General features: G+C 41.7%; 1 protein-coding gene across 1 annotated transcript in view; it reads right to left on the bottom strand.

The window, feature by feature from the left end:
* Positions 1 to 8,993: 8,993 nt before the first annotated feature.
* CENPF (centromere protein F) overlaps positions 8,994 to 25,094 on the bottom strand; it is a 59,062-nt gene continuing 42,961 nt past the window's right edge. Inside the window, exons 14-20 of the mRNA XM_088016739.1 lie at positions 23,998 to 24,150; positions 21,397 to 21,573; positions 20,684 to 20,845; positions 18,166 to 18,328; positions 16,336 to 16,809; positions 15,137 to 15,315; positions 8,994 to 10,190 (exon numbers count right to left, since the gene is read on the bottom strand). Coding sequence (XP_087872865.1) covers positions 9,987 to 10,190; positions 15,137 to 15,315; positions 16,336 to 16,809; positions 18,166 to 18,328; positions 20,684 to 20,845; positions 21,397 to 21,573; positions 23,998 to 24,150 — 1,512 coding nt within the window. The 3' untranslated portion in view covers positions 8,994 to 9,986. The remainder of the gene's footprint in view (positions 10,191 to 15,136; positions 15,316 to 16,335; positions 16,810 to 18,165; positions 18,329 to 20,683; positions 20,846 to 21,396; positions 21,574 to 23,997; positions 24,151 to 25,094) is intronic.

Below are 25,094 nucleotides of genomic sequence, written 5' to 3'. Positions count from 1 at the left end.
TTTAAAAAGAATTTTCTGGTAAGTTCTCTTTGGAGAGAGTGGACATGAAAAAGATAAGCAGTAACAAATGTAAAGCAACGTACAAGGAACAGAAAATGAGTGATTCCAGCAGTGATACCTGTTGCGTTTTGGAGCCTGAAATGTAGAAAAAATATTTTTAATAATGGCAGTAATGTGCCCAGCCAAAAACTGGAGCTCTCTAATAAAAAAGAAGAAAGGCATGAAGAAGAATGAATATAGGGGACAGTCGTCACTGACACAGGCTTTTACACAAAAGATCTCTTTAAACATATAAACAAGGTATCCAGTGAAGAAGGAAGGGAGAGCAAAAAGGTGGAATCGAAGGTGATTGAGAGGAATTCTACCCAGAAAAGCAGCGGAGGAGCGACGCAATGGATGGAAGAGGGAACACGAGGGGGCAAACCATTGGAGGTAAGAGAGGGAAATAATATATTTTGTTTTAAGGTGACAAAGGTTAGCTGTCTCTGTCATTTGGGTATTATCTACATCTTGCGACTTTCCTGCTAATTGTCTCCTAGCCTAGGGGAGATTGAACAAGATAAAGACAGACTGAAGAGGGTAATAGAAGAACTTCTTTTAAAAGATGAAGTAGGACTGGGGGGTGTGGGGGCGGGGAGGCAAACCAGCCCGGGTCAATCCTGGAGGCATCGCTGCTCTACAATGTGGTGGCAGAAGCTACAACTGTTCATTAAGTCAGGGTTGGAGTTGGAATCCACTTTTAGTTCTCTACTGGCTTCTTGAAATAGGTTGAGGCTTTTTGACTACGCCTGGACGATAGATGAGCTTGGTGAGGGAGCACATGGGGTCTCCAGGACTCTGCAGTGTTGAATAAGGCAAGGGATAGCTTCGCCGAGATAGCTGCGCGGCGGCGGCCAGGTCTCCCCAAGCCTGGGGTTAGCGGTTCTCCACACGTCCGATTTCCCAGGCTCCCGGCTGGAGCTAAAACTACAAGGAGCGAATGCTTGCCTCTCTGTGGGACATGGACCCAACCTCGCAATCCTTACCCCTCCGCATGCCTCTTCCCATCTGCTGGCGGGTCCTCCTTCCCTCACTGCCCCTCCCTCAGCGTTTCCCGACCCATCACCATCCATAACATCAGTTACCATGAGATGATGATGGCATTGAGGCCACACCAATCTTTAAAAAGCCCCGGGGCTCATTTGCCTCAACAATTTAAGCAGTTATTTTGGAGACTAGAAACCAGTGAGAGTGGGAACTTTGCATGTGATACCAGAAAACAGAAGCCTTTTAAAAATGTTTATCTTAGGGTGCCTGGGTGGTTCCGTTGGTTAAGCAACTGCCTTCGGCTCAGGTCATGATCCTCGAGTCCCGGGATCGAGTCCCACATCGGGCTTCCTGCTCAGCAGGGAGTCTGCTTCTCCCTCTGACCCTCCCCGCCTCATGCTCTCTCTCAAATAAATAAATAAATAAAATCTTAAAAAAAATAAAAAAATAAAAATGTTTATCTTATTATTTTATTCTAAAAAAAAATAAAGCAAAGTCCAGAGGAAACTCTGGTAAATAACTGTCTAAATAAGATGACTACATGGTTGATGACTCTCCTTTGCTGATGTCATGAAGTTACATAAGAAAAAAAATGCTTTCTCAATATCTCTATTGCAGATAAAAATAATAATTTCTGAGTTAGGGTGGGTTTATAAACAATATTTCTTTCTATTTTCCTAATTCTCTGTCATTATTATATTGACTAAAAGATATTTTGCATTTCCAATGGCCACTGCAGAGATTCCTCTGTATTTTTACTTGATCTTCAGTGGGTGTGACCCTCTAACTAACCTTATGATTAAATTTCTCTCCAAAACTCAGTCTCTCTGTCAAGTGGTTAATTGTCTCTAAAGTAATATGGCAGGGCTCCCATCCACTGTCATTTAAAGGAAATACCTGGAAGTAAGTTGGAAAGGTTGATCTTCTGCTTTGGTTCTGGTTTTCATAAATGGAATTGAATTCAAGTAGGAGTCTCGGAGAAGAAAGGAGATCTTAAAATTCTGACGCGTTGCATCTGAACATTTTTTTCTTTTCATTTAAAAACCAACTGTGTCCAAAAAATTAATTAATTAAAAAAAAAAACTAGTTGTGTCAAAGGCAGACACAGCCATGTTTGAGGAACTACTAAAAGAGAAGCCCGAGAGTACATAAAGAGGTGGAGTTTTTAAAAAATATTTTATTTATTTATTTGACAGAGAGAGGGAGAGAGCACAAGTGGGGGAGCGGCAGGCAGAAGGAGAGGGAGAAGCAGGCTCCCCGCCGAGCAAGAGGCCTGATGTGCGGCTCCACAGGGCTCAATGACCCTGGGACCATGACCTGAGCTGAAGGCAGATGCTTAACCGACTGAGCCACCCAGGCGCCCCATAAAGAGGCAGAGTTTTGAGTGGGCTTTGGCTTGTTGGAAAAGCCTGACAAGGGGAGAGTTAAGTAAGGTCCACGGTCCTCCCACCAGAAACACTGGGTGTTCCTGCCCCATGTGTCTGTCCCCACGGCTATTCCATTAATATGCACACACATACATCTCCATGCAGCTGGCAATCTAATCATAGTTTCCCTACTGGGTTCCCTAGTATCATCCCCTGGTCTATAAGGCCACAGCAGAATGGAGGGAATATTCCATCTGCATAGAATGCAAGATCTAATTTTCTTAATGTGATCCAAACTTGCTATTCCTTTCAGTGCCATGAATGAGCACTTTTAGAAAAAAGAAAATGTGTAAATAGCTATTCACATTGACTGGCCACATGCTCAATTTTTGAAAAGCACCATCTGAGTAGCTAGAATCTAGGTTTTAGGACATAGTGTGGGATGCAGAGAAAGCTGTTTCTTCTTTGGGACCTCAATTTCTTCATCTTCAAAGTGATAAAGAAAATCCAGATAATGAAATCATGTTGTTATAATACAAGTTATGCATGCTCCACAATTCCTTTGATGTTGGACGTATAACTATTATAGATCACCTGATGTTTAGGAAAATCACCATGAAACAGAATAACGAATGGCTAAAGATTTGCAACAAGAGGCATTAGGAAGTTATGTGGTTTCTTCACATCGTTCCGTATGTAACTTAGGTTTCAGACAGGTGCCCTGGACCAATTTAGCAGAATTGCTTTTCATGACAGGCCTGGTAAAAGGAAGACCACTAAGGGACTGGGTTTCAAAGGGATCTCCTGCTCAGGTAATAAATAGCAGGCTAAACTCTAAAGAAAGCATAAAGAGTGTAGATGTTGACTAACCAAAAAAAATCAGAAAACAGGCATTGCAATTATATCAGCTTGCTTGTGGGTGAAGTAAAAGAATTTCCTACTGGAAGTTGCTTTAAAGAATAATGGGGTTTTTTCTGACATGACAAGTCCAAGGTTTGTTCAGAGGCTTAAAGAATTTATCAAGGACTCATCTTTCTGATCTGACATCTTGTATTTTGAAATGCTTTATTTCTGGCCTCAGAACTGGTTACTGTGGAGTGGTTAGCCTAACAGTCACTGGCAAAAGACAATGGCGGGACCATAATTGACTTATGTTAATTACACCCCTCCCCTGGGGGCGAGGCCATATTTCCCAGGCAAAGGCTGCCCAATGTCTGAACAAAAGTGGGGTTCTCCAGGCAAGGAAGTAGAAGTAACAGCTGGGTTAGCAATCAACTATCTCTGCCGCAGCAACAAAAATTTTCGGTCTGGGGATAAGAAAAACTTGGCTGACGTTGGTTTAAAAAATAACTCTTCATTGACTACAACCTATGCCACATTTGGAAAATCAGTGTGAGACTCTTCCAAACCAACATATTCTCTTCTTAAACGAGTTTATGACAACCTCAAGGGGGGGGAAAAATCTAATTTTGTTATACATGTTGGAACAAGATTTGGGTTGCTAATTTGGGCTTCTGGCTCTTAGAACAACAATTTGGTAAGTGGAATCTGCAGTATTCTCAATAATACTTGTTTTAAATTCTAGGAATGAGGGGTATCCTCCATTTATTAGTTCTGCCATTAAAATAGGATACTTGCAAGTCTGTGAACATGTGGTGTTTCCACATGGAGGGAGACACTGATTGTCTCATAAATTGAATATTCAACCTCTGAAAAAAACTAGCTGGGCAGAACCAAGATGTAACTCACCTGTCTGCTTTGAGTTGTGACTGGTTCAGAAGGAAAATAGTCTCCACACTTAATACACCTGTTTACAAACCAGAGCAGAGGTACTTCTTTCCTTCCCCACATGTCTGTGATTCCAAGCAAAGTGACCACCAGCCTGCTGTGTGGGCATACAATAAAGGCTACCCATAAATAGCACAGAAGGGACAGAGCATTGTGGGCTAGCACAGGGCACCCTGGTGACCCTCTGCTGGCTGAGGTCCAAGAATATGGCCATTAAACCAACAAGCAGCTGGACAAATAACACCCTCACTCGGGCTGCCCAAGGTCTAGCCAGAAGGAGAGGGCATGTGCCCAGCAAATTCTCTGTTAGATAACACAGCTGTGATTTCAACACCAAGAGGATCTCTTCACATTTAAAATTCAGGAACATCCCCATGTGTCGCTAAAAAGTCTGTAACTGGAAAGCTGCCATTTTCCTACCTCCTTGCAAGGGCACCACTGGGGGGAAAAGTTAAGTGGAAGAGAAAGCCCCTATTATGACAATAGGATAACTTTTGCTGGAAACCTCAATGCCAAATCCCTGACTAGCTCGAAGGGTTAAATGAAGTTAAAGAAAGTACATTCTCCCTAGGTGTGGCGTTGTCCTAAGCCAGGAAAGAGGGAAACTTCCAGCATTGGGTTTCCGAATAGGATTCTAAAAAGAACTTGTCAGTCCGGCTGGTGTCTAGCTTCTTGGCCTCCTGAATCCCTTTACTCTCTACTTGGGGGCGGAGGGTAATATATCACACGCCTTGGACTGGGGATCAAGACCAGAGCCTCAGTTTTGCTTTGCCACAAACTTAATAACCTCTTTAGGTCTCTTCTTGAGTGGTAAAGTAGAACCCACTTCACAGGATTATTAAATATCAAAGGCAATAAAACATTTGAAATGGCAAGGTTTCCATTTGGCAAATACGGTATTTTTATGCAGATAAACACTATCCTCTGAGCATCCTCAAGGTGCCCTAGAAGAGAGAGAAATAACAAAGTACAGTCATCTTATTCATCAGCCACATTCTTTGCACTGAGGGGATGGCGGCTGGTGAGAATTTTGTGGGCTGGAACTCCCATCTGCAAGTGAACAAAAATGTATGAAGTCCGGGGATATGTGTGTTTCCTTGTGATTTTCTACAACATGAATAGAACAAATCACTTACATTTACTCACATAAATACATCAACATTACACAGGACGGACCTTGCCTGCAGCATCAGAACCGACATAAAAGCCATCACTTTTCCTTTCATACCAGGAGCAGCTGCTGTTAGAAATGTGGTGGACAGGAATCTATGTGCCCATTACTCTCCCCTGGGATCACTAGATCACCACAAATTTGGGGGGAAGAGAAGAGTGGGTCACACTGGACAATGGCCAAGGGGTAGAAAAATGAGTTTCTGGTCACCCAATCCTTAAAATACATATTTTTCAGAAAAAAACAATGTTGTGAGTGTAGGTTCTGCATAGTTGAAACAAATGTAATTACCATTTTAACATATTATGAGCTAAATGGACTATCTGAGCTTGAATTTAGGCACATTCTGCAATGTTGTTCCTGTAAGGAAATGTATTGAGTTCCAAACAACTAATTTATATATAAACGTCAGCAATACAATTCATTTTTTTTTAAGTTGCAGTAGTTGTTTTCTTTGGGTATTTTTAATGAGCCAAACAAAGAAAAACCAAAACCAGTGGATGATTAATTTGCAAGATCAGTAATTGAATGATATGTACAAACTTACAGTGATTACACTCATTTGCAAAATAAGCATTAGTGAAATTGAGAATGGTGAGAATCTTGTAGGACAGAACTTAACCTGAAATTAATGTGTAGTGTTGGGTAGACAGATTTATCTAACAATTTTAAGCTGCAATATTTTAAAAAATTATTTGTGTAATTATAGGTATGCAGAATAACCATTTTATTATTTGCAAAATCATATGTAAATATTAACTAATTTAATCATGACAATTCCAAAAGTTATTATTCCCAATTTTACCAGAGGAAACTGAGGCATGGTGAGTTGAGTAATTTGCCCAAGGTCACATGGGGAGCCCAGGCATTCTGACACTTCTCCCTTTTATAAAGATTTTATTTATTTATTTGAGAGAGAACACAAGTTCAGAGAGGAAGAGGGACAAGCAGACTCCACACTGAACATGGAACCCCATGCGGGGCTCGATCCCACAACCCTGAGATCATGACCTGAGCCGAAATCAAGAGTCAGATGCTCAACTGACTAAGTCACTCAGGCGCCCCTGACGCTTCTCATTTTTAAGGTCTACATCATACTAAACTTTTGTATTTAAAGCCTTACAAATCTCTAGATTTTTCAAAATTTTTCCAAAACAGACTCTCTAAAAGGATTTAGTTTTGAGTAAATAATGCTTATGCATCAAGTGAGTAGTTAGAATTTTCACAAGTTGAAATATATTGCTACTCTATTTATATACAAAATGCGGTATGAGGTAACAAAGTCAGATGCCATCATCCTAGACTTAAGGGCATCTCCACTGCATAGAAAATGTGGAAAAGCTACTTCTATCTCTTGAATAGTTGTGCTATCAGAATTATTCTGGAACAGCCTGCCTCTAGAGAGGCACCACACACACAAGAGATTGAGCTCTACAGTCATGAAATTGAGGTTGAAATACTTCAATTCTCTGAGCCTGTTTCATCTTTTATCCAATGAGGATAATCCCCACTTTGCAAGGTTTTTGTGAAACTCATCATTATTATAAACAAGATCTCCTCAGATGTATGAGTCCGTAGTTCTGCTTGTGTCTCTTAATCTCAGCCTATAAAGTGGAGATCCTAACGTCTACCTCACAAAGGTGTTAAGGTTTGAGCAAACATGTAAAAACACTGTAAAATGCATGTAACATTCCACACGTTCCGCACGGTGTTTTCAGCAGTTGGTCCCCAGCTCAGGTGAAAAGTGACATCAGATACATCCCACCTGAAGGTGGGATGCTGGTTTTAGGTCCTCAGGCTTTTCCCAGTAGAATGGGCTAGCTCTTCGTAAGCACTCCAAATTTTCTTCTTCTGAGTGTTCTCTCTGATCGGTGAACCAGCATAAAGCCCCTTCCTCTCAAAGGAATTCGGCTTATAGGATAGAAAGGGGAGGGAGAACCTGGCTCAACCATGCTCCACAACCAGTTAGCAGCTACCAATTCCGGGCACTTAGTGTCCTCCTGAAGAAACAATGATACTCCCTTTGTCAAGCACAAATGAGAAATATAAAATGTATGCCCCTGATGAGTTCAACTTCCAACTGTGGTGTATTAAACCAATGAATCAAAAGAATTGATCATAGCTTATTTCCCATTTACTTTCGTGACATGCTGACATAGCCTGAATGACTTCAGAAGAACTAAGTTGGAGAACCTAAGGCTGATGTGCTCAACCACCCTGAGAGGAGTTAGAAGTTTTTTCCCTGACTCAAACCAGTTGGGAAGTAGAACAGGTCTCCACCCCTCCTAAAGCTGGGGGCCCCTGGGAAGAAGTGTCTTAACTTCTTTCCAGGTTCAAAGAAACCTGTGAAAAGTTCACAGTTCCAACAAAATAAATAGACTGGGGACAAATGAGAAAAACCACAAATAGATCCCAAAGGTTAATATGTGTGCAGGTGGAGGGGTGATTCTTAGGAAATCAGGCTACAATTAAATGTTGGTTTTTATTCCCTTTTTATTAAAGATGCAGTCCCTTTGGAGTCTTGATAATTCCCAATAAAACAAAGGGCCACCTGAGATCCTATAGAATATTCAAGATGAAAGAACCATCTCCACCAAGCTCCTCGTTTTACAGATTGAGAATCTGACTCCTGGATCTCTGGAGTTGGTCTGTTTCTCCATTATTTGTCAGCTGGGATCTTATCTGTGACCTAACTGGCTTATCAAGTACCTCAGAGTTGGGACTGTGGTATATTTACTTTCCATCCTATATGCAGCTTGGCGCATGGTATAGGGAGTATTGTTAGCTTGAGGAAAAGAATACTTCATATCCTGGCTGCCCATTTATAACGATGTGAACGATTAAAAAAATGGAAGGCATGCTAAGTATTCCCTGTAACCAGGAGCAGCAGATACATGTCCACCTAGGAAAAGATGAAGATGCTGTCAAGGACCCACGGAACTACCCAGCGAGTCCTACTGAGTGGAATCTTCCAATAACTGGAGACAGCCAACAAAGCTGATGACCTGATCCTGGTGATGTCTACTCTGGGCCATGCCCTTGAGCACATGGCAGCCTTGGGATGATTTATGATAAGGGTATTGCACCACACCACAACCCCAAGACACTGAAGAAAGAGGAAAGTCAGGATATCACTTTCAGTAGATGAATGCTAAGTAGCTTAATATTTTTGAAGCATTGTTCAACAATAGAGGCCCCCTTACAAAGGCCAATTTTAAAATAAAAATGATAGTATTTGTCAAGGTTTATACATCAGTCTGAACTGAAAGCCAAGAACAAATTATCTGTTACTAGTTCATGTCCTGGAAAAGTTTTTTACCCTGATTCAAGGACAAAAGGACTTGTTCCAAAGTTTTTGGATTTGGTATGGCTCATAATGCCTGCATATTTTCAAACCCTGTCATCAATAAATGAGCTGGAAAACACCACATATTTTTATCCTTGCTGATGCAATTTAATGGGTGCACACAATGTGCCAGAGACTGGCTGGACATATTCTTCCTGTATAATTCCTATATAATCTTCATGACCCACATTCCAAATCATGTTTTTTAATATAACCAAATATGTTCACTAAATATAGTAGTATCATTTGTTAAAACTCTTTAAGATTTTATTTATCTGATTGAGAGAAAGAGAGAGAGCATGAGCAGGGGGAGGGGCAGAGGGAGAAGCAAGACTCTGCTGAGCAGGGAGCCCGATGCAGGGCTCGATCCCAGGACCCTGAAATTATGACCTGAGCCTAAGGCAGATGCTTAACCAACTGAGCCACCCAGGCGCCCCCAAAACTCTTCTACTTTTTTAAGAGACTGTTGACATTAGCAAGAAATAGTGCCAATGCTCAGAATGCATTTATATTTAGAAATCATTTTTACAGAAAACAAGTGATTTTTTATTAGAAAAAAATGCCCTACTTTAATACAAGATCACTATTTATGAGAATGCACACTAAAAGAACTGCAACAAATCGGTCTTAGAAGAAACAATACAATGACAGAAAACTCGATACCTTGCATCTTCAAGGAGCCTGCAAAGAAAGCCCAGTGAAAACACACACACAACTCCCGTCAGCCCCACACACAAGTATGTACAGGTTATATAGGCAAACGTTTAGAAAACACACTGGACGATAAGGATGAGCACATCCACATATGTGTAACGTGTGCATGATTTTCCTCCATTTTATTCGACTAAAAGAAATTCTTGATCTAAAATTATTTCATACCTAGCTCTACACATAGGAAATATCATAAAGCAAAAGTTCACATTTTCCTGGGAGCTTTTCATTGGAAGTAGAGGGTGTCTTTTGGATTTCTTAGGGTGAAATCCACATACACACAGAAGTTGTGACATAGTGCTTGCCATACAAGTGCAACATTACCAAAAAGCTTTATACAGCGCCATTGACACCATGGAAGAAAACCATCAATGATGAGTTGGTGGTGATCAGTGCTTTCGAACTTTTTCAATACTTCTACATGGGAGAGCTAAAGAGTACCATATATTTAGATTTATAAGGAAATGTGTTTCTTCCCACTGATAACGTGCTCCTGACTAATGAAAAGCCTCTGCAGGCACACTGCCTCCTGGACAAATCCTGCCACCTGCCAGGGTCCTGACACACAAGGCCACTTCTACTGGACCCTACAGTTCTCGCTGCTCTTGGACTCGGGGATGGCTTCTGGGCTGGGGGCGAGCCGGCCTCGCTTGGCCCTCAGGCCCTCCCTGGGGCTGTCAGCTGGACTTCTCTCAGGAAGGTTACGGACCGAGAGAGAGCTCGTGGTGGGTTCTCGGAATAGGGCGCTTGAATCCACTGGGCTTTGTTGAGCAACCTTGACCTGTAACAAAGCATCTTTGTTAGAGGTTTAAATCACGTTCACATTTCTACAACATGAAAATAAAGTGCTTATGTTCACCAAGTTTTAAGTTAAATCCCTCTGCAGGTGTTGTACACAGCTTTACCATTTCTTCTTCACTGAGAAAAGTCTCCACCTAACAAAAGCTGGGAGGATGTTGGACGTGAACTCTGATGAGTCATCTTGCAAGCTTTCCTTGACACCTCTGATGGCCAAAAATGACTCACTCCCAAGGCTAGCATGACGTTCTTAGATCAGAAGGTAAGCTTTTTGAGGGCAAAGACTATGTCCTCTTTACTGTTCTATCCCTAGGGCCCAGAATAGGCTTGACTATCTGGCAAATTTCAATATATGCCTGAGTGAGAACCCAAAACAGCTTTCATTCAGCCTAAGTGAACCCTGCTGTCATTCAAATGAATGTAATCCTAATGAGTAAGACAATCTTCATAGGGCGGAAGCTTTATTTACAACATTTAAAAGACCTAGAACCTGTTCCTCATTTCTATCATTTTAAATGTTCTAATTACATTTTTCTTTAAGATTTTATTTCTTTATTTGAGAGAGAGAGAGAGGGAGCACAAGTGGGTGGGAGGGGCAGAGGGAGAAGCAGACTCCCCACAGAACAGGGAGCCCCATGTGAGACTTGATCTCAGGACCCTGGGATCATAACCTGAGCTGAAGGCAGACGCTTAACCGACTGAGCCAAACAGGTGCCCCTCTACTTACATTTGTTTTGTTTCCATACTGAATTTGAATTATATCAGAATAAATAATAAAGTCCAAAAAGAGTTAATCCCCTTTCTGCTGCCCTGCCTTTTAAGAGAAAGAGGGATCTCAGAAAATGTGAGGCTTTGCGGCACCTGGGTGGCTCAGTCGATTAAGCATCTGCCTTCAGCTCAAGTAATAATCCCAGGGTCCTAGGATCGAGTCCCACATCCGGCTCTTTGCTCAGCAGGGAGCCTGCTTCTCCCTCTGCCCCTCACCCTGCTTGTGCTCTCTCTCTCTCTCATAAATAAAATCTTTAAAAAAAAAAAAGAAAGAAAGAAAGAAAATATTAGACTTTAAGAAGCAGTCAAGAGGGCAGGGTAGCTGGTAGAGTCAAGTTTTTGAGGTTTACACAGTCATGACAGAAGATATGGGGTCGGGAAAGACAAAGAGGAGCAAGACAGATGAAGGATAGAAAAGCTTCATTTATCCAAAGTTAAAGGCAAGAGTGGAGGGATTCCTGGCAGGTGGCAGGATTTATCCAGAAGGATTCCAGCAGGAAGATCTTTAAAAGGTAAAGAGGAAGGGCTCTCTTAACAAGGGCGACCCGTGTTCAGTCCCTACAGGGAAAGGAGCGATGTGACAGAGAGCAACAGACTCCAGTGACCTCCTTCTGAAGCAACAAGAAAAAAAGAATGGAAATTATTTCCCCATTTATATTCTTTCCATAGGAAGTGTGTGGTTTTAAAAGGCAGCTAAATACTTTTCATTACCGAAAACATAGTAAATCTGGCCAACAGATCAAATCCCTGGAAAGCTTGCCTCTAACTCAGATTATATGCAGGACACTTAAAAGGAGCAGCCTCTAAGGATCAGGACTTAGTGGAAAATTACCATTAGTGGAAAGTTAAAGGAAAAAAACAGTTTTACTGGTACTTCTTTTTTTTTTTTTTAAGTAGAAAGTGATACAAAAGACAGGCATTTCCCTTGAACCTATCGGATGTAGGAAAGTCAGATCTTCAGGTTCACCATTTAAAAGAGAGAGAAAGATCACTCACATTGGGAAAAGAATATCTGAGCCAGTAAAACTCTTTCTTAATCCCAATTAAATAGCCAAAGCCCACCCATTGGCTTCCCCCTCTAGACCCCATTTCTCTGACACTGAACTGAGGGAATTAGAGTCCGTGATCAGTTTAAACTGTCAATTTGATCCTCATGTTGGTTAGTTGGCCTCAGACTTATCTCTGTAAGTAGATGAGGTCCAATTCACCAAGTATTTCAACTATTAATAAGTGTAGGGGCACCTGGGTGGCTCAGTCGGTTAAGCGGCTGCCTTCGGGTTAGGTCATGATCCCGGGTCCTGGGATCGAGGCCCACGTCAGGCCCCTACCCTAACTGTCTAACAAACTATGTCTGCATCCGCAGAGGCCAGAGGACAAGCACATGGATGGCCCAGTGAAAATGAACCTCACTCACAGTAAGAAACACAAGGCCCCACTAGCCTGCTGACTGACACTGTGATGACGGCATCACCATCATCCTCTAAAATTTAGTGGACGGCCCTCTGGCACTGACCGCCAACCCCAGGTTCAGATCAAGTCTACAATCACAACTCGCTTGTCCCCAGCAAACGAGGAGCTCCTGGGCTTATTCATCCCAGAGACATCACAGAGAATGATCCTCACCTACTTTGCATCTCCCCCCCTTGAACTGGACAGATGTCACTAAAGGTCCTGCTAAATGACCTAGGGAAATCTCTCTCTCAGACCTCGGCCAGGCACTTCAGGCTAGGGCTCATCATCCCGAGTTTCCAAGCAACTGCTTTCGGAAAAGATACCTTGGCTCTCTATTTTTCAAGCTGCATGATGAAATTTGCTTAACTGATGAGGCAAGCATTTTATAAGACGACTCAGAAAAGGCTGAATTAAAAAAATCAATAGGCTGGGTTTTGAAGAGTTTGCATCTAACCATGAAGTCTCCTGTGACCTCCCCTCAAGAGGAACCAGCCCCCATTCATTTGCACAAGTGCACAAAACCGCTTCACGATTCATAAGCACTGGTGCCGACAGTAGCCTGGCGCCAGTGCACTGAACACAAATCTGCAGGAAACCATGGTTACTACTCTGCATTCAACAGGCTCCACAGCAGCGTGGAAAGCAGGCCCCCTAGTGTGCAAAGCTCTGTTCCTGGATAATAAGTCTGAACACCACATGAAAACTGCCTTTCCATCGAGTCCTCATAAAAGAAGAAAAATGACCCATGTGGTGATTTCACGACAGGATTTCCTAACATACCTTTAAACATCTATTATCGTAATCACTTTAGGACAACATTAGTAGCTCCAGTCATTCAACAAATAAGCTGCTGACTGCCAGACACTGTTATTAGACACAAAGAAGACACAGGGAAACCAGAATCATAGTCAGGAACCTCGCAGTCCCCATACTGCAGCTCAGAAGACAGATAGCTAAGCAAGGAGTTACAATAAAGCGAGCCACCATTAAAGGTCGAAGTACAGAGTCCTATGCATGTGTCAAGATTTTCTGTTTTAAGAGAGCCAAACAAATACTTCATTTGATCCCAGAAAGTGTGAGACAAGCAGGAATGGGTATTAGCTTGTATGAAGGAGCAAGGAGGAGTGGCTCCCACTCAGCCGCCATCTAAGGAAATGGCGCAGCCATTTTGGTGTACACATTCTGGTGTACCAAGAACCTAAACCTGATGAGCAGGTCAGGACTTAGCTGGTGGTACAAAGCTTTGGTCAAGCTTGCAAGCTTCCCTGTTTAGGGACACTGGTTGCTTTATGGAAAAGAAGCTGTTCTTAGGGTCACTGGAAAGTCAAGACCTACTCCAGTATACTCTCCAGTGTTTTTGTTGTTACCAGCATTCAGAAGATAGATCCAAATGTGAAGGAGTGAGAAAAAGAAAGAAAGAAAAATGGGGTTTGGGACGGGGGATGGGGAGGGATGATTTGCACAAAATGGTCAATATTTCTAATACAAGTAATGGATGGGCCCGTTTTAATAAGAGAAAGAGAACCTCAGACCCTTCTTCCTCACCCCTGAATTAATAAAAATTTTATTATAATGTAAGTTTTGAAAAAACTTAAGACTAGGTATACATTCCTTAATGCTTACAGCTCTTACACATCAACATAACAAACATTTACAAGTATGTTCTTGCTTTGATGCAGCTAATCCCCAATGTCTTTGTTATTTTGGTATCTAAAATCTTACTGAGGACCATGCCCACTCACTTAAAGACTCACTTATTACACTACACAAGTAGGGGTTACTACACTTTCAAAGCTTTGTCTGCTGGTCAGCTACTCACATTCCATAGTTACTCAAACTAACAAGTAAGCAATCAAAGTAAAATCACAAAACTTTTAGAATTCTTGGAGCTATTCCAGCAACTTCCAACAATGTTCCTGTGACCCCTTGTTTGAGAAACACTGGGAAGAAGAATAAGACCGTGGAAGTGAGAGACAGTGAGTGTTAACTCTGGGCAGGTTAGGTTAGATCTTTATGAACCTTACTTTCTTCTTTCTTCTGTAATACTAGCTACCATGAGTACAATAAAATGCATATACTTTGCATACATAATGCTAGTATATCTTATGGCATAATGAACAAAGATCTGCAAAGTAAATATTCTCGATGCTTTAAACAACATTTACTGGGCTGTTTGCAAGGTACACAGAGGTCACTGAGATCATAACTCTGCCATCAACACAGTAGAGAAATGTGTCAACAGAGCTCCTTTCTTTAGATGTCTACTGAAATATTTGCTTTGTGTAAAGTAAAAGAGTAAAAAAGATAGGGAAAAAAAATAATTGGCAACTGGGGGGCTAATGCGTTAGAGGAAAAAGCGTGAAACAAGCAATGAGCAATGCTAGTGGCCAAAAGAAAGACGACCTCTTCATTTCCTTCAATGTACGGCTTAACACGTGCTTACAAACCCTTTCCGATCGATGATTTCTCCTCATTTAACACTTTACATCAAACTCTAAGTGGCCTGTTGGATCAAGGAGGAGACTGTAGCTGCAGGATAATGTCATGTTTATCCTCGGGTCTTCTCACTACAGTCCTCAGGACTGGCTTCCTTACACTGCACGGAGAAGGTCAGACTTTAAAGAGCTCCTGAGTCAGTGTCAGACCCTTGCCTGACAACACCGGAATTTCCTGGCTTTGGGACGGCAGATATAGGTTCCTAGGGGTTACCTTCTGTGATCTGCTGCCACCAGTTATTGGTTGGGAAGCCTCAGCATGATTTTCTTTGTTGAGACTTAGTGGGGACGGTGCTAACTTCTGCGCAGCCAGGCGGGGGCTGGTGCGAGTCGGCATGGTTGTTCTCCGCAGGACATACGGACTTGTCTTTCCTGTTGGGATATCAGCAAACCCTAAGGGCAAAAAACACTGGCTGTCAACATCGCTAAGGCCAAATGAATCTACAACGGAAACAGCATGTACCAGGTAGAGTTCTCACCAGTATAAGAGTAACTCCAGAAACACTTCCTGCTAGCCACAGCGGACAAGGTATTAACTTCACAGTTGCCAAATCAAACAAGAAACTAGTGGGTTTTCTCTTACCAGACACATAAGAAAACACAATGGAAAAAGGGAAAATAACATTAAATAGAAACTTTTTTTCCGCTTCTTCTTCTAATTAGATGTCTTAACTCTCATTTTCCTAAGATCTGAAGAACATACCAGCAAGTCTTCCCATAAAATTTGGATTGGAGAGAAAAAGGAGGATCAAATGGAAAAGGGGCGGGGGGGGGGGAGCCAGCTTTTGTTTAAAACGAGAAAAAGTAAAATGGTGACATCCCCTGCTACTCAGGCAGCGGCTAGGCGGAAGGAGACAGCCGACCCCGGTTAAAAGAGGGATTGCACTGTGTGTTCACTCGGTCTCCCTCCACAGAGGGAGTGGACATGACGGGAGATGCATGTTCCCAGACTGGCCCGGGTCCCTGGGCCACACTTTAAGGATCAATCACTGGGTTTAAATTAAAAAAAAAACCAAAAAGTGGTAAGTGGCTCCAGCCAAGGGGGCCCATCCCCCACCTCACCTCCTTCCTGGTTGAGACAGGGACTAAAGGTGAAAAAGCTTGAAACGTGTCCTCGATTTGGGGATTTTTTCAGCACAGAAACATCAAATTCCAAACAGGTTTTGAATAGTCATTTTTGAAATCTACTGGCACGTTTTGTGCTGTAAACATGAGTAATTAGATCCTAGTCCTTATCTCATGCAGAAAGGAAAATATACCTTACCAATTTAAAGGTGGACTGTTGTTTCTGAAGGTCACTTAGTACTGTTGCACAATAATCTAAAACATAAATGCTTCTGTCTTTTTTATATGTGGATTTTTACAGGGAATTTCAAAAGAACACAAATAATTTTGCTTTTAAATTATGCCTACCTTTCTTTACAACTTCTGGAAGGCCTTCTGGCTCAAACTCAGTGTCTCTGGCATCCTCTGCGGGGTGAATACCACTTTTGACTGCTTTCCTACTCTTTTTAGAAAATGTCTCTGGGGTAGAAGGCGCTGTGCCTCCCGCATCTTCCTGAATCCCAGTGGACCTTTGCCTTTTGCCTGAAGCTTTATTTTGGCTTGATGACAACTTCTTTTCAGTAGCAGAAGGGGCTGGAGAGGCTTCTGGAACAACTGAATTCAGCAAAGGAGAATTCTGGAGATTAAGTTTAGACCGTGAACTCAGACGAGCAACTTGTGTCTCCAACATCTCTTTGGCTTTCTCTAACTTCTCATGGCTTATGAGCAGGGAGCAGTACTTGTCCAGATATTCATCGGCCTCCTTGTTTTTCTCTTCAAAAGTTTCTTTCAGTTCTTTTATCTCAGCCATTAATTCTTCTACATTAGAATCCACAACAGTACCTGTCAAAAATAAAGTGACACATTGTACGTCAGTTGACACTTCTCTAATCAACACTGGGCATCATAAAGTAGATAACCTTAGATTTGTTCTTTGATTTTCGCTTAAGAGAAGTGGGGGAGATATATCTAATGTGTGTTCTTATAGATCAAACAACTCTTGTTTGAGAGGGACCATATCAAGGTACATATTCTAGTAGATTAAATGACTTTCATTAAGATAGCTTAAATAAAATCCATCAAAATCTCAAACTCGTATTCCAGCCAACCCATCCTTCCTTGCACTTCATATAAGATAAAGTGAATTAATTGATCACATCCCCAATTTTCCCCTGTCCATTCTTTCCAGCATAAGTGAGTGAACAATGAAAGTTGGTAAATAATATGAAGTCTGTTGGAATAGCTTTGGGGAACAGAAGAGGGCCAGTGACAAGACAAGTCAAAAAGAGCTCTAAAAACCATTTTTAAACAATGGAGTATCAGATGGACAAGCGCTTGGGGAATGCTTCAAAGGTGGGAGTCCTGGTCAACTTGTAGCTGTAATGGTTGGCACCAAATCCATTGGAAAAACTCCCTGGATCCACAATATACTCCAAGTACTCGTCTCAGCAAAGAAGATCACTGACCCACTATCTGAAGCTGTGCTCCAGAAGAACCCTTCATACTACGCTTGCCACCATCTTTCCACACAGTGAGAGCATTCTACTCCGCAACATAAGTGGAAAAAAGTGACAAGGACAGTTGCCATTTCTTTTTTATTTTACCTCCACACCCTAACATACAGCCCCTAAGCCTTCCAATTAGTGGACCCACGAGGACGGGCCAAGGGCAACCAGAATCAGGGGTTGATAAATGACCAATGCCAGCTCAGAATGGCAATCTGCCTTTGACGTAGGGACTACTTAAATGGACAGCCACATGAAAAACCCTTCTTGAAACAGCTCATTAGCAAAAAGTGCTGCCAATTTTTTGTATGTTTTATAGAACAGAAGATGCAATGATTCTATTTCAAACTGCAGACTTCATTCTGAATCCTACTAATCCTATGACCCCAAGCTGAGCACAAAATTTAGAAACTGGAAAATGGATAACTGCTGGAAGTCGACATGCAGTAACAGAACACCGCACTAGTTGTGATGAGCACTGGGTGTTACACACAACTAATGAATTGTTGGACACTACATCAAAAATTAATGATGTACTATGTATGTTGGCTAATTGAACATAAGAAAAAAAATAAAACTAAAAAAACAAAAAAAACACAGCACTAAAAACATTTCTGTGCCTACACACCATACGTGTATGGTTTCACTAGTGGAAAGGAGTTTTGGCTCATGGATGTGCCCAATTAATGCCTACCTGACTTCGGTTTCTCTTGTGAAGCTTCAAGGCGAGACAGCTCTTTCTGCAACATCTCCTTTTCCTCTTCCAGCTGTTTACAGGATTTGATCAACAATTTTATTTTCCCCTGGGCACGCTCATTTTCCTTCTTCAACTGATTTGCGTATTTTACACTGTCCGCCTACGAAACAAAACCTTGAATTTAAAATCTTGAATTTCTTTTTATGAGCATATGGGAAAATAATCATGGATATAATTAAGAATCATATATTATAAATTTAAGAATTATGATGTTCAAAATAAAACAATTCATCTCTATCTGGTTTCCTAGGTCTCCCCAGTAGACACTGTGGTTTTATCAGCAAGCATAAATCTTGGTTCCTAAGACAGTGTTCTATTAAGGAGCCCGCCATGTCCGGGTTTGTCCAATGGGAATCACACCTGGGGGGTTAAGATGGGAGATAAGTGGGCATATTTTTGGTGGGTCAAAACTTCTTGATGATAGGGGTGCCTAGGTGGTGCAGTCAGTTGAGCGTCTGACTCTTGGTTTTGGCTCAGGTCCTGATCTCCGGGTCGTGAGATCAAGCCCTGTGTTAAGCTCCGCGCTCAACACAGAGTCTGCTGGAAATTCTCTGTCCCTCTCCCTCTGCCCTTCCCCTCTGTGTGCTCGCTCTGTCAAATAAATAAATAAGTCTTAAGACAAAACAAAACAAAAAAAGCCTCTCGATGATAGAATTGTGTTTCCATTTGTAGTCCGTGCTTTTGCACAATTTCAAGCCCCAAGATGACATTTGTGTTGGTGACACCAAGTGAAGGCCAAATAATATTATGGCTCACAATACAAACTTAAATTCTACAGTTGTGCAAATAGAAAGCAAATAGAATGGTGAGAGAATGATAGCATCATACACTTCTCAGGAGTACAAGTTCAGGATTCCTTAACCACATCTGCAAATTCCAAGAAAAAGCTCAGACAATGATTTAGAGGAAAAGCCTGACCTGAACCAGATACAGAGGTATTTATGTATAGTCTTTATTTATCCCACCTTGTGAGAATAGTCATACATTTTGTTGCAGAAATATGAATTTGATTATGAAGTATTACCCTATACCTTGCTGGGATATTACATAATATATGGCACATGCATCGTATTATGCAATATCTAAAAAATGCAGACTTCTAAAACAAGCTAGCTCCAAGAGTTTCCCATAAGAGATCATGAACATACAAAGGTGGACCAAACTATTTAAAAAAAAAAAAAAAGAACCTACGCATCACATTCATGTTGCAAGTAGATTTCATTCTTTGTGTATTATTTCATCTTGGAATAATATTAGCAGTGTTGCAGTAAATCTGCATTTTTCAGGATTTTTATTTCTGATTCCAACCATAATTGGATTAGAGATCCATTTAATTCCATTTCAACAGTGCTTATTAACTGGACCTAATTAAAGTTATATGCAATCTGAATGGGCTCAACTAACAATGAGCCATTTTGTACACAGTATATGTGAATACAGACATTCCCCACAATAGAACTGTCAACAATTTGATAAGCAGAAAGCATACCTGAAACTAAAGTATCATTTTATTACCAATTTTACCTCAATTTTTTTTAAAGGCAGAAAGTGAGTAAATAAAAAAGTAGACCTGAAGCTCTGCTTTCTGTTATGAAACCTAACATGTCTCATTTTGTAGCAGCAGAACATTAGTAATCATGAATGTTATCTTGACTTTTCTTAGTTTGTATTTTATTGGTATATTTCCTTCACCTTGAGAATTATTTAAGAGCTACAGACATATGAAGTTTACCCCTACTTTTCTGTTTCAATGTATTAGATATACGGTATCATAATTTTTGCAATTTAAATCACCTTTAAGTAAAGGCCTTTGTAGGTATTTCTCTTCCAGGTTCTTTATTATATATCCTAGATGGTATTCATCTTATGAAAAATATCTGTAGGAATTAAAAAGCCTCTCTAAGAAGTAGAATGACTGTAGCACCACCTATAATTGAACAATCCCAAGACCACGGTTCTCCTTTTTTTTGTAAAGGAGAAAGTTTGATGATCCTTGCCTGGGGAGGAAGAGGAGAGCATACGTATATGTGTGCATGACCAAGTGTTTTGGTACACCTTGATCTCCCCATGAGCCATGGGAAAAGTGGGTTTGGTGACAGCAGTGAACTTGGAGACCAATCAAACAAGACTTTGGAATTACTCACGAAATTATTATCTACAGCTGGAGAGGCCTGCCCTAATCTGCTATCACCTGGATCTTCATATCCATCTCAAGAAAGTCTTTTACCATCCTCTAATTTGAGAGGATTCACTGAGCAATGCATAAGCTGTGAGATCACAGATCATCCACTGATTTTTAAGAAATAACTCAGCAGAGAACTGAGGCTTTTATTTTTGACTACCAAAAAAAAAAATGTCATAACAATTAAAATGAAAGCATTAATTCCATGTGATGAAAACCACTAGTACCTGTATGAATCATTCTAAGTCATGAAGTAATGAAAAAGGAACATACCTTGGTTTTCTTCAGTTCTTCTAAAATCTGAGTGGTAGCTTTCAAAGAATTATTGAGTTCTTCTTTACTGGACTTTAAGAGATCTACCTCCACCTTCTGCGAGCTGAGACATTCTTCCTGAGAAGACAGTTTCTCTCGGTATGTCTGGATTTCCATTTCGTACTAAGATGGAAAAATGTTGCTTTAGTTGGAAGGCTCAGCTAAAAAAATTTAAAGGAAAACAAACAATAAAGAAAACTGCTGTCCCAAGGACCATTTCAAATAATCCTTGGGACTCTGCTATTAATCTATTCCAAGATGGAAGGAAATATATTTTAAAAGCTCACGTCGTGGGGTGCCTGGGTGGCTCAGTTGGTTAAGCGACTGCCTTCGGCTCAGGTCATGATCCTGGAGTCCCGGGATCGAGTCCCACATCGGGCTCCCTGCTCGGCGGGGAGTCTGCCTCTCCCTCTGACCCTCCTCCCTCTTGTGCTATCTCTCATTCTCTCTCTCAAACAAATAAATAAAATCTTTAAAAAAAAAAAAAAGCTCACGTAGTAAAATAAGACCTGTGAGGTAACTGTGGAAGACCCTGCATGTAATATGATGGGACCCTTCAGAAGACTGTATCATGCAATAATGCAGAACATTGACCTTCTTGTAAAAAATGCCTCATTACCATGGTCCACACACCACTCTCCGGCTCCTCCAGGAACCAAACCCCAAGTTTTTACCTGTTTGTTTGTATCCAGAAGCACAGCCTGGTGTTTCCTTTCAGTTTCCTGCAGCTGTAGCTGGTACTCAGCTATTTCTTCTCGCGCTTTCTCTTCCTTTTCCATCCGGTCCTTCTGTACACAATCCAAATTCTTCTTCAATTCACTATTTTCTAACATGAGCTCCTTCAGTTGACCCTAATGAGAAAAGTAAAAAAATCATGGGAAAATAATTAGGAACCTGGATATATAGCTTTAGGAAATACTGAGTACTGAAATGAAAAAAAAGAAAGAAAAAAAGAATTTACAGATAAGAAAAAATCTGTATAGAATAGTGCCATAAGCCTTAGTGATGTGCTCACTTGAAACTGACTTCACCTCCAATGACAATTTCTTTTGCTCCAGCCCAACCACCCCCAAGGTCACATCCACTAGGACCACAGACTCTCTGTGGAACCCAACTTTAGCTGAACCAGTCTGGACCGTACCCTCCTAGGCTTCCAGGCTCCTTTACTGAAGTGCTTGCATTGCAGAAATTCCTTGACGTCATCAACAGCACCCGTACCATCCCCACCGTCACACTCAAGCCCCTCCAGACTTACGTTTTCTTCCTTGACCAGCTTCGATTACATGTTCTATCACTGTGAGAATTTCCTTCCAAATGCCCTCGCCTCTTTTGTCCCTCTCTCCCTTCACTGTGTGAGACAGGCAAAACTCCAGGTCCGAAGGCCCCTGTGTTCTCCATGCCTGATCCCAAATGACTGCTTCTATGCGTTTCTATACACGCCGCATTGACTTCCTCATCTCCACTGACTCAAGCCCTCCAACCTGGTTTTACCCCACCTCCTCCTCAAGTCGCTTTCCATGGTCCCAGCAAACTCCCCACTGCAAATCCAAGGAGCACTCTTCAGCCCGTCCAAGCTCTGGGTAGTATGTGGTGCTGCGGACTGCTCTTCCCTCCCTGAGACCCTCCACTCCTGGCTCACCTCATCACGCCTTCCTGTTCTCTCTGCTGGCTCCTCCTCCATCTTCTCTTGCGTGCTGAGGTCTCTGCACCGAACCACCTTCTCTTCTGCAACTGTATCTTCTACCATTCCAATTTGTGAATACTACCTCGATTCCGAACTAGCCACCCTAAACCTTCCCTTTAAACTCCAGCCTCATGTATTTGGCATCCCTTTAGATTGTATTCCAATTCTTTACCATGACCTTCCTTCCTCTCTAATCTTTTTTCATATCACTTTCTAGCTCACAATGGCTTCCTTTCAATTTCTAAAAAAAAAACTAAGATTTTTTCCAATCTCAGAGATGTTGCCACACTGCTCTCTAGACCTAGAAGCTTCCTTCTTCTGCACTGTTTCCCACACGGCTGACCCCTCATCCCGCAGGTGACATTCTCTGACCTCCCTACCTAACTTAGGTTGGTCTCTACCCCTACACATCCCACTTCCCAGTTAGTCCGCAGTAAAGAATCTTGTTTGATTTATTTATAGCACTTGCGAGATTATGATTATCTTCTACAGCTCCTATTTAATGATTTATTGTGTGTCCAGACTGGAAGCTCTCTGAGTGCAGAAACCACAGCACAGCACTATGGACTTGAGGCTAAACACCTAGCTTTGCCTTCTAGTAGAGCCCATAAACCAGACCCGAGTTGGGATACTCCCAAGCTGCTCAGTACCAAAGGAAATTCCAGCAGGTGCAGCACTCATATATCATTCATACAAACTCCTTCCACACAGCATTGCCAGAAAATTCCATGAGTCAACTGCTGAGATGAGATGCCAAACCTTTTCGATTTTCATTAAATACTGCATTTAAAGGACAAATTTCCCCAACTCCTTACACAGGCCCTTACCAATAGCACATCAACTCTTTGTGATTGTTCGGGGTCGCAATCACAACTCTGTCTCGTTACCCTTTGCTAAGTACTTCCCAGGGATGAATGTGCACGAGGACGTCATGAATATGCGAGGGTTCACCGTTCAACCAGGTTTGGCAAACAGGTTTCACTGAACTTGCCAGCTCTGTGTGCATGGTAGCTGCTCCACGGAACTCAGTGTGAAGAGTTTCAGGAGGAGGGGAGGGCATGAATCAGCAACATCTGCTCTGCAAACAGCAGTGGGGAGGGGCAGCCCAGATGCTACAGATCTGCCACAGGAACCCTGCCCTAAAATAACACCCGAAGACTGTTCCAACTTTACACTTCTCTGTGACTTCCCCTGACTTTGCAGTTCTTAGCAATATCAGGGCATCTGTCTCTGGCAACGTTATGGCTCCTCATCTGAGGCAGGCTAGAAAAGCCGATAAACCTGTTGAAAGCTGCAGGAAATCTATTTCTGATGCGAGTTAATGTAGTACCAGGCTCGCCTTCCATGAAAAAATATCTGGGCTCCATGACAGGAATTTTCATGTGTGCCAAAGCCACTTGGGGCTCGTTCTGGGCTCCCGACAGGCTTGAAAGGTGAAGATGAGTGCAAGTCTCATCGTGACCGAAGTGGGGGGCTATTTTTTTCAAAAGCTAAAAAAAGTCTGGTACATTCCAGGTCTTAAAAAAACAAACAGGGAGAGGGTGTGCACTGCATTATCAAAACGTCATGAGCGTGTCCCAGAGAAACTTACCTTGCTGCTCTTTATTTCCCCCAACATTATATTTAATTCTTCAGTTAGCCTATTTCTCTCCCCAATAAGTTCTTCTTTCAGCTCCGTTGTTTTCTGCGCCATCTGGTGCATTTCCCTCTGCAGCTCGGTTTCCTTCCCAGTCATTGCGTTTACCTGAAATTTCATCTTTTGTTAGGATCTGCTTTGGGTTGCCTGTTTTGCACAAATTAATCACTCTGATACAACACACTCATAACATTTCCTTTCACCTTCAGTAATAAAATGGAACCGGGCTAATCCTCCCTTTACTAAACCACTCAATACTATCCTCAAAACCTACTGGCAAGCTTACCTTTTCTTCTCAGCCAAGATTTAATAAAAGACAGCAATAAGGAAAGCAACGACAAGGAGATAATATTACTAAGTCTTAAAATCCTTCATAAAGGTATTAATTTGTATTAAACACAAACATTAGAGACCATTGTATGAGGTAGCGTCTTATTTTTTATCAGTTCTGGGATCTCTAACTAATCCCCCAATGCCATAGTAATCTGCAAGAAACATGCCTAGGATTAGTTAAAATCAGTTAAAGCCCTATTGGCATTTGCCCCTAACGCTGAAAGAGCCTGGAAGAATTTGCCAAATGATCTCTATCATAACTGCCATCTCTTGCAAGTTGTGTCAAAACTTGAAATTCCTGGAAAATATTATAGGGTTATGATTGATCCCATTTTCTGGACACTCCTTTTTCTTTTTTTACTGGGCAAATATTAAATTTGAAGCAATCATATTCCTAGATCAGTATGTAAGCCTAGAGGGCAAAAATTTTTCATTACTAATTGAGCCCCCTGAGTGCAGATTTTCCCCTTTAACCACCAGCTAACAAAACGGGAGGTTGCACAAAGAGAAGGTGTAAGAGGGGCTGAAAGCACAAAATCCCCGAGACATGTCCTGGGAGGCATGAGGGTTCTGTTGGTTACCGTTATATTAGCCCTTTTGATAGTACTTTCTCCTACAGGCAAAAAGGCAGGGCAGGGGCACTAGGGCTCCCGCCTGATCCTCACTAGTAACTGTTATAGTCTCCTTGACAGGAGTTACCAGCTGAGTACTGGGAAGCT

Source organism: Eumetopias jubatus, unplaced genomic scaffold (genome assembly GCF_037043125.1).
Source record: "Eumetopias jubatus isolate StellerSeaLion01/CBP00866 unplaced genomic scaffold, mEumJub1_p1.0 scaffold_12, whole genome shotgun sequence".
NCBI lineage: Eukaryota > Metazoa > Chordata > Mammalia > Carnivora > Otariidae > Eumetopias > Eumetopias jubatus.
Note: the sequence above shows the minus strand (reverse complement) of the source record. Positions and strands in the feature narration are given on the sequence as shown.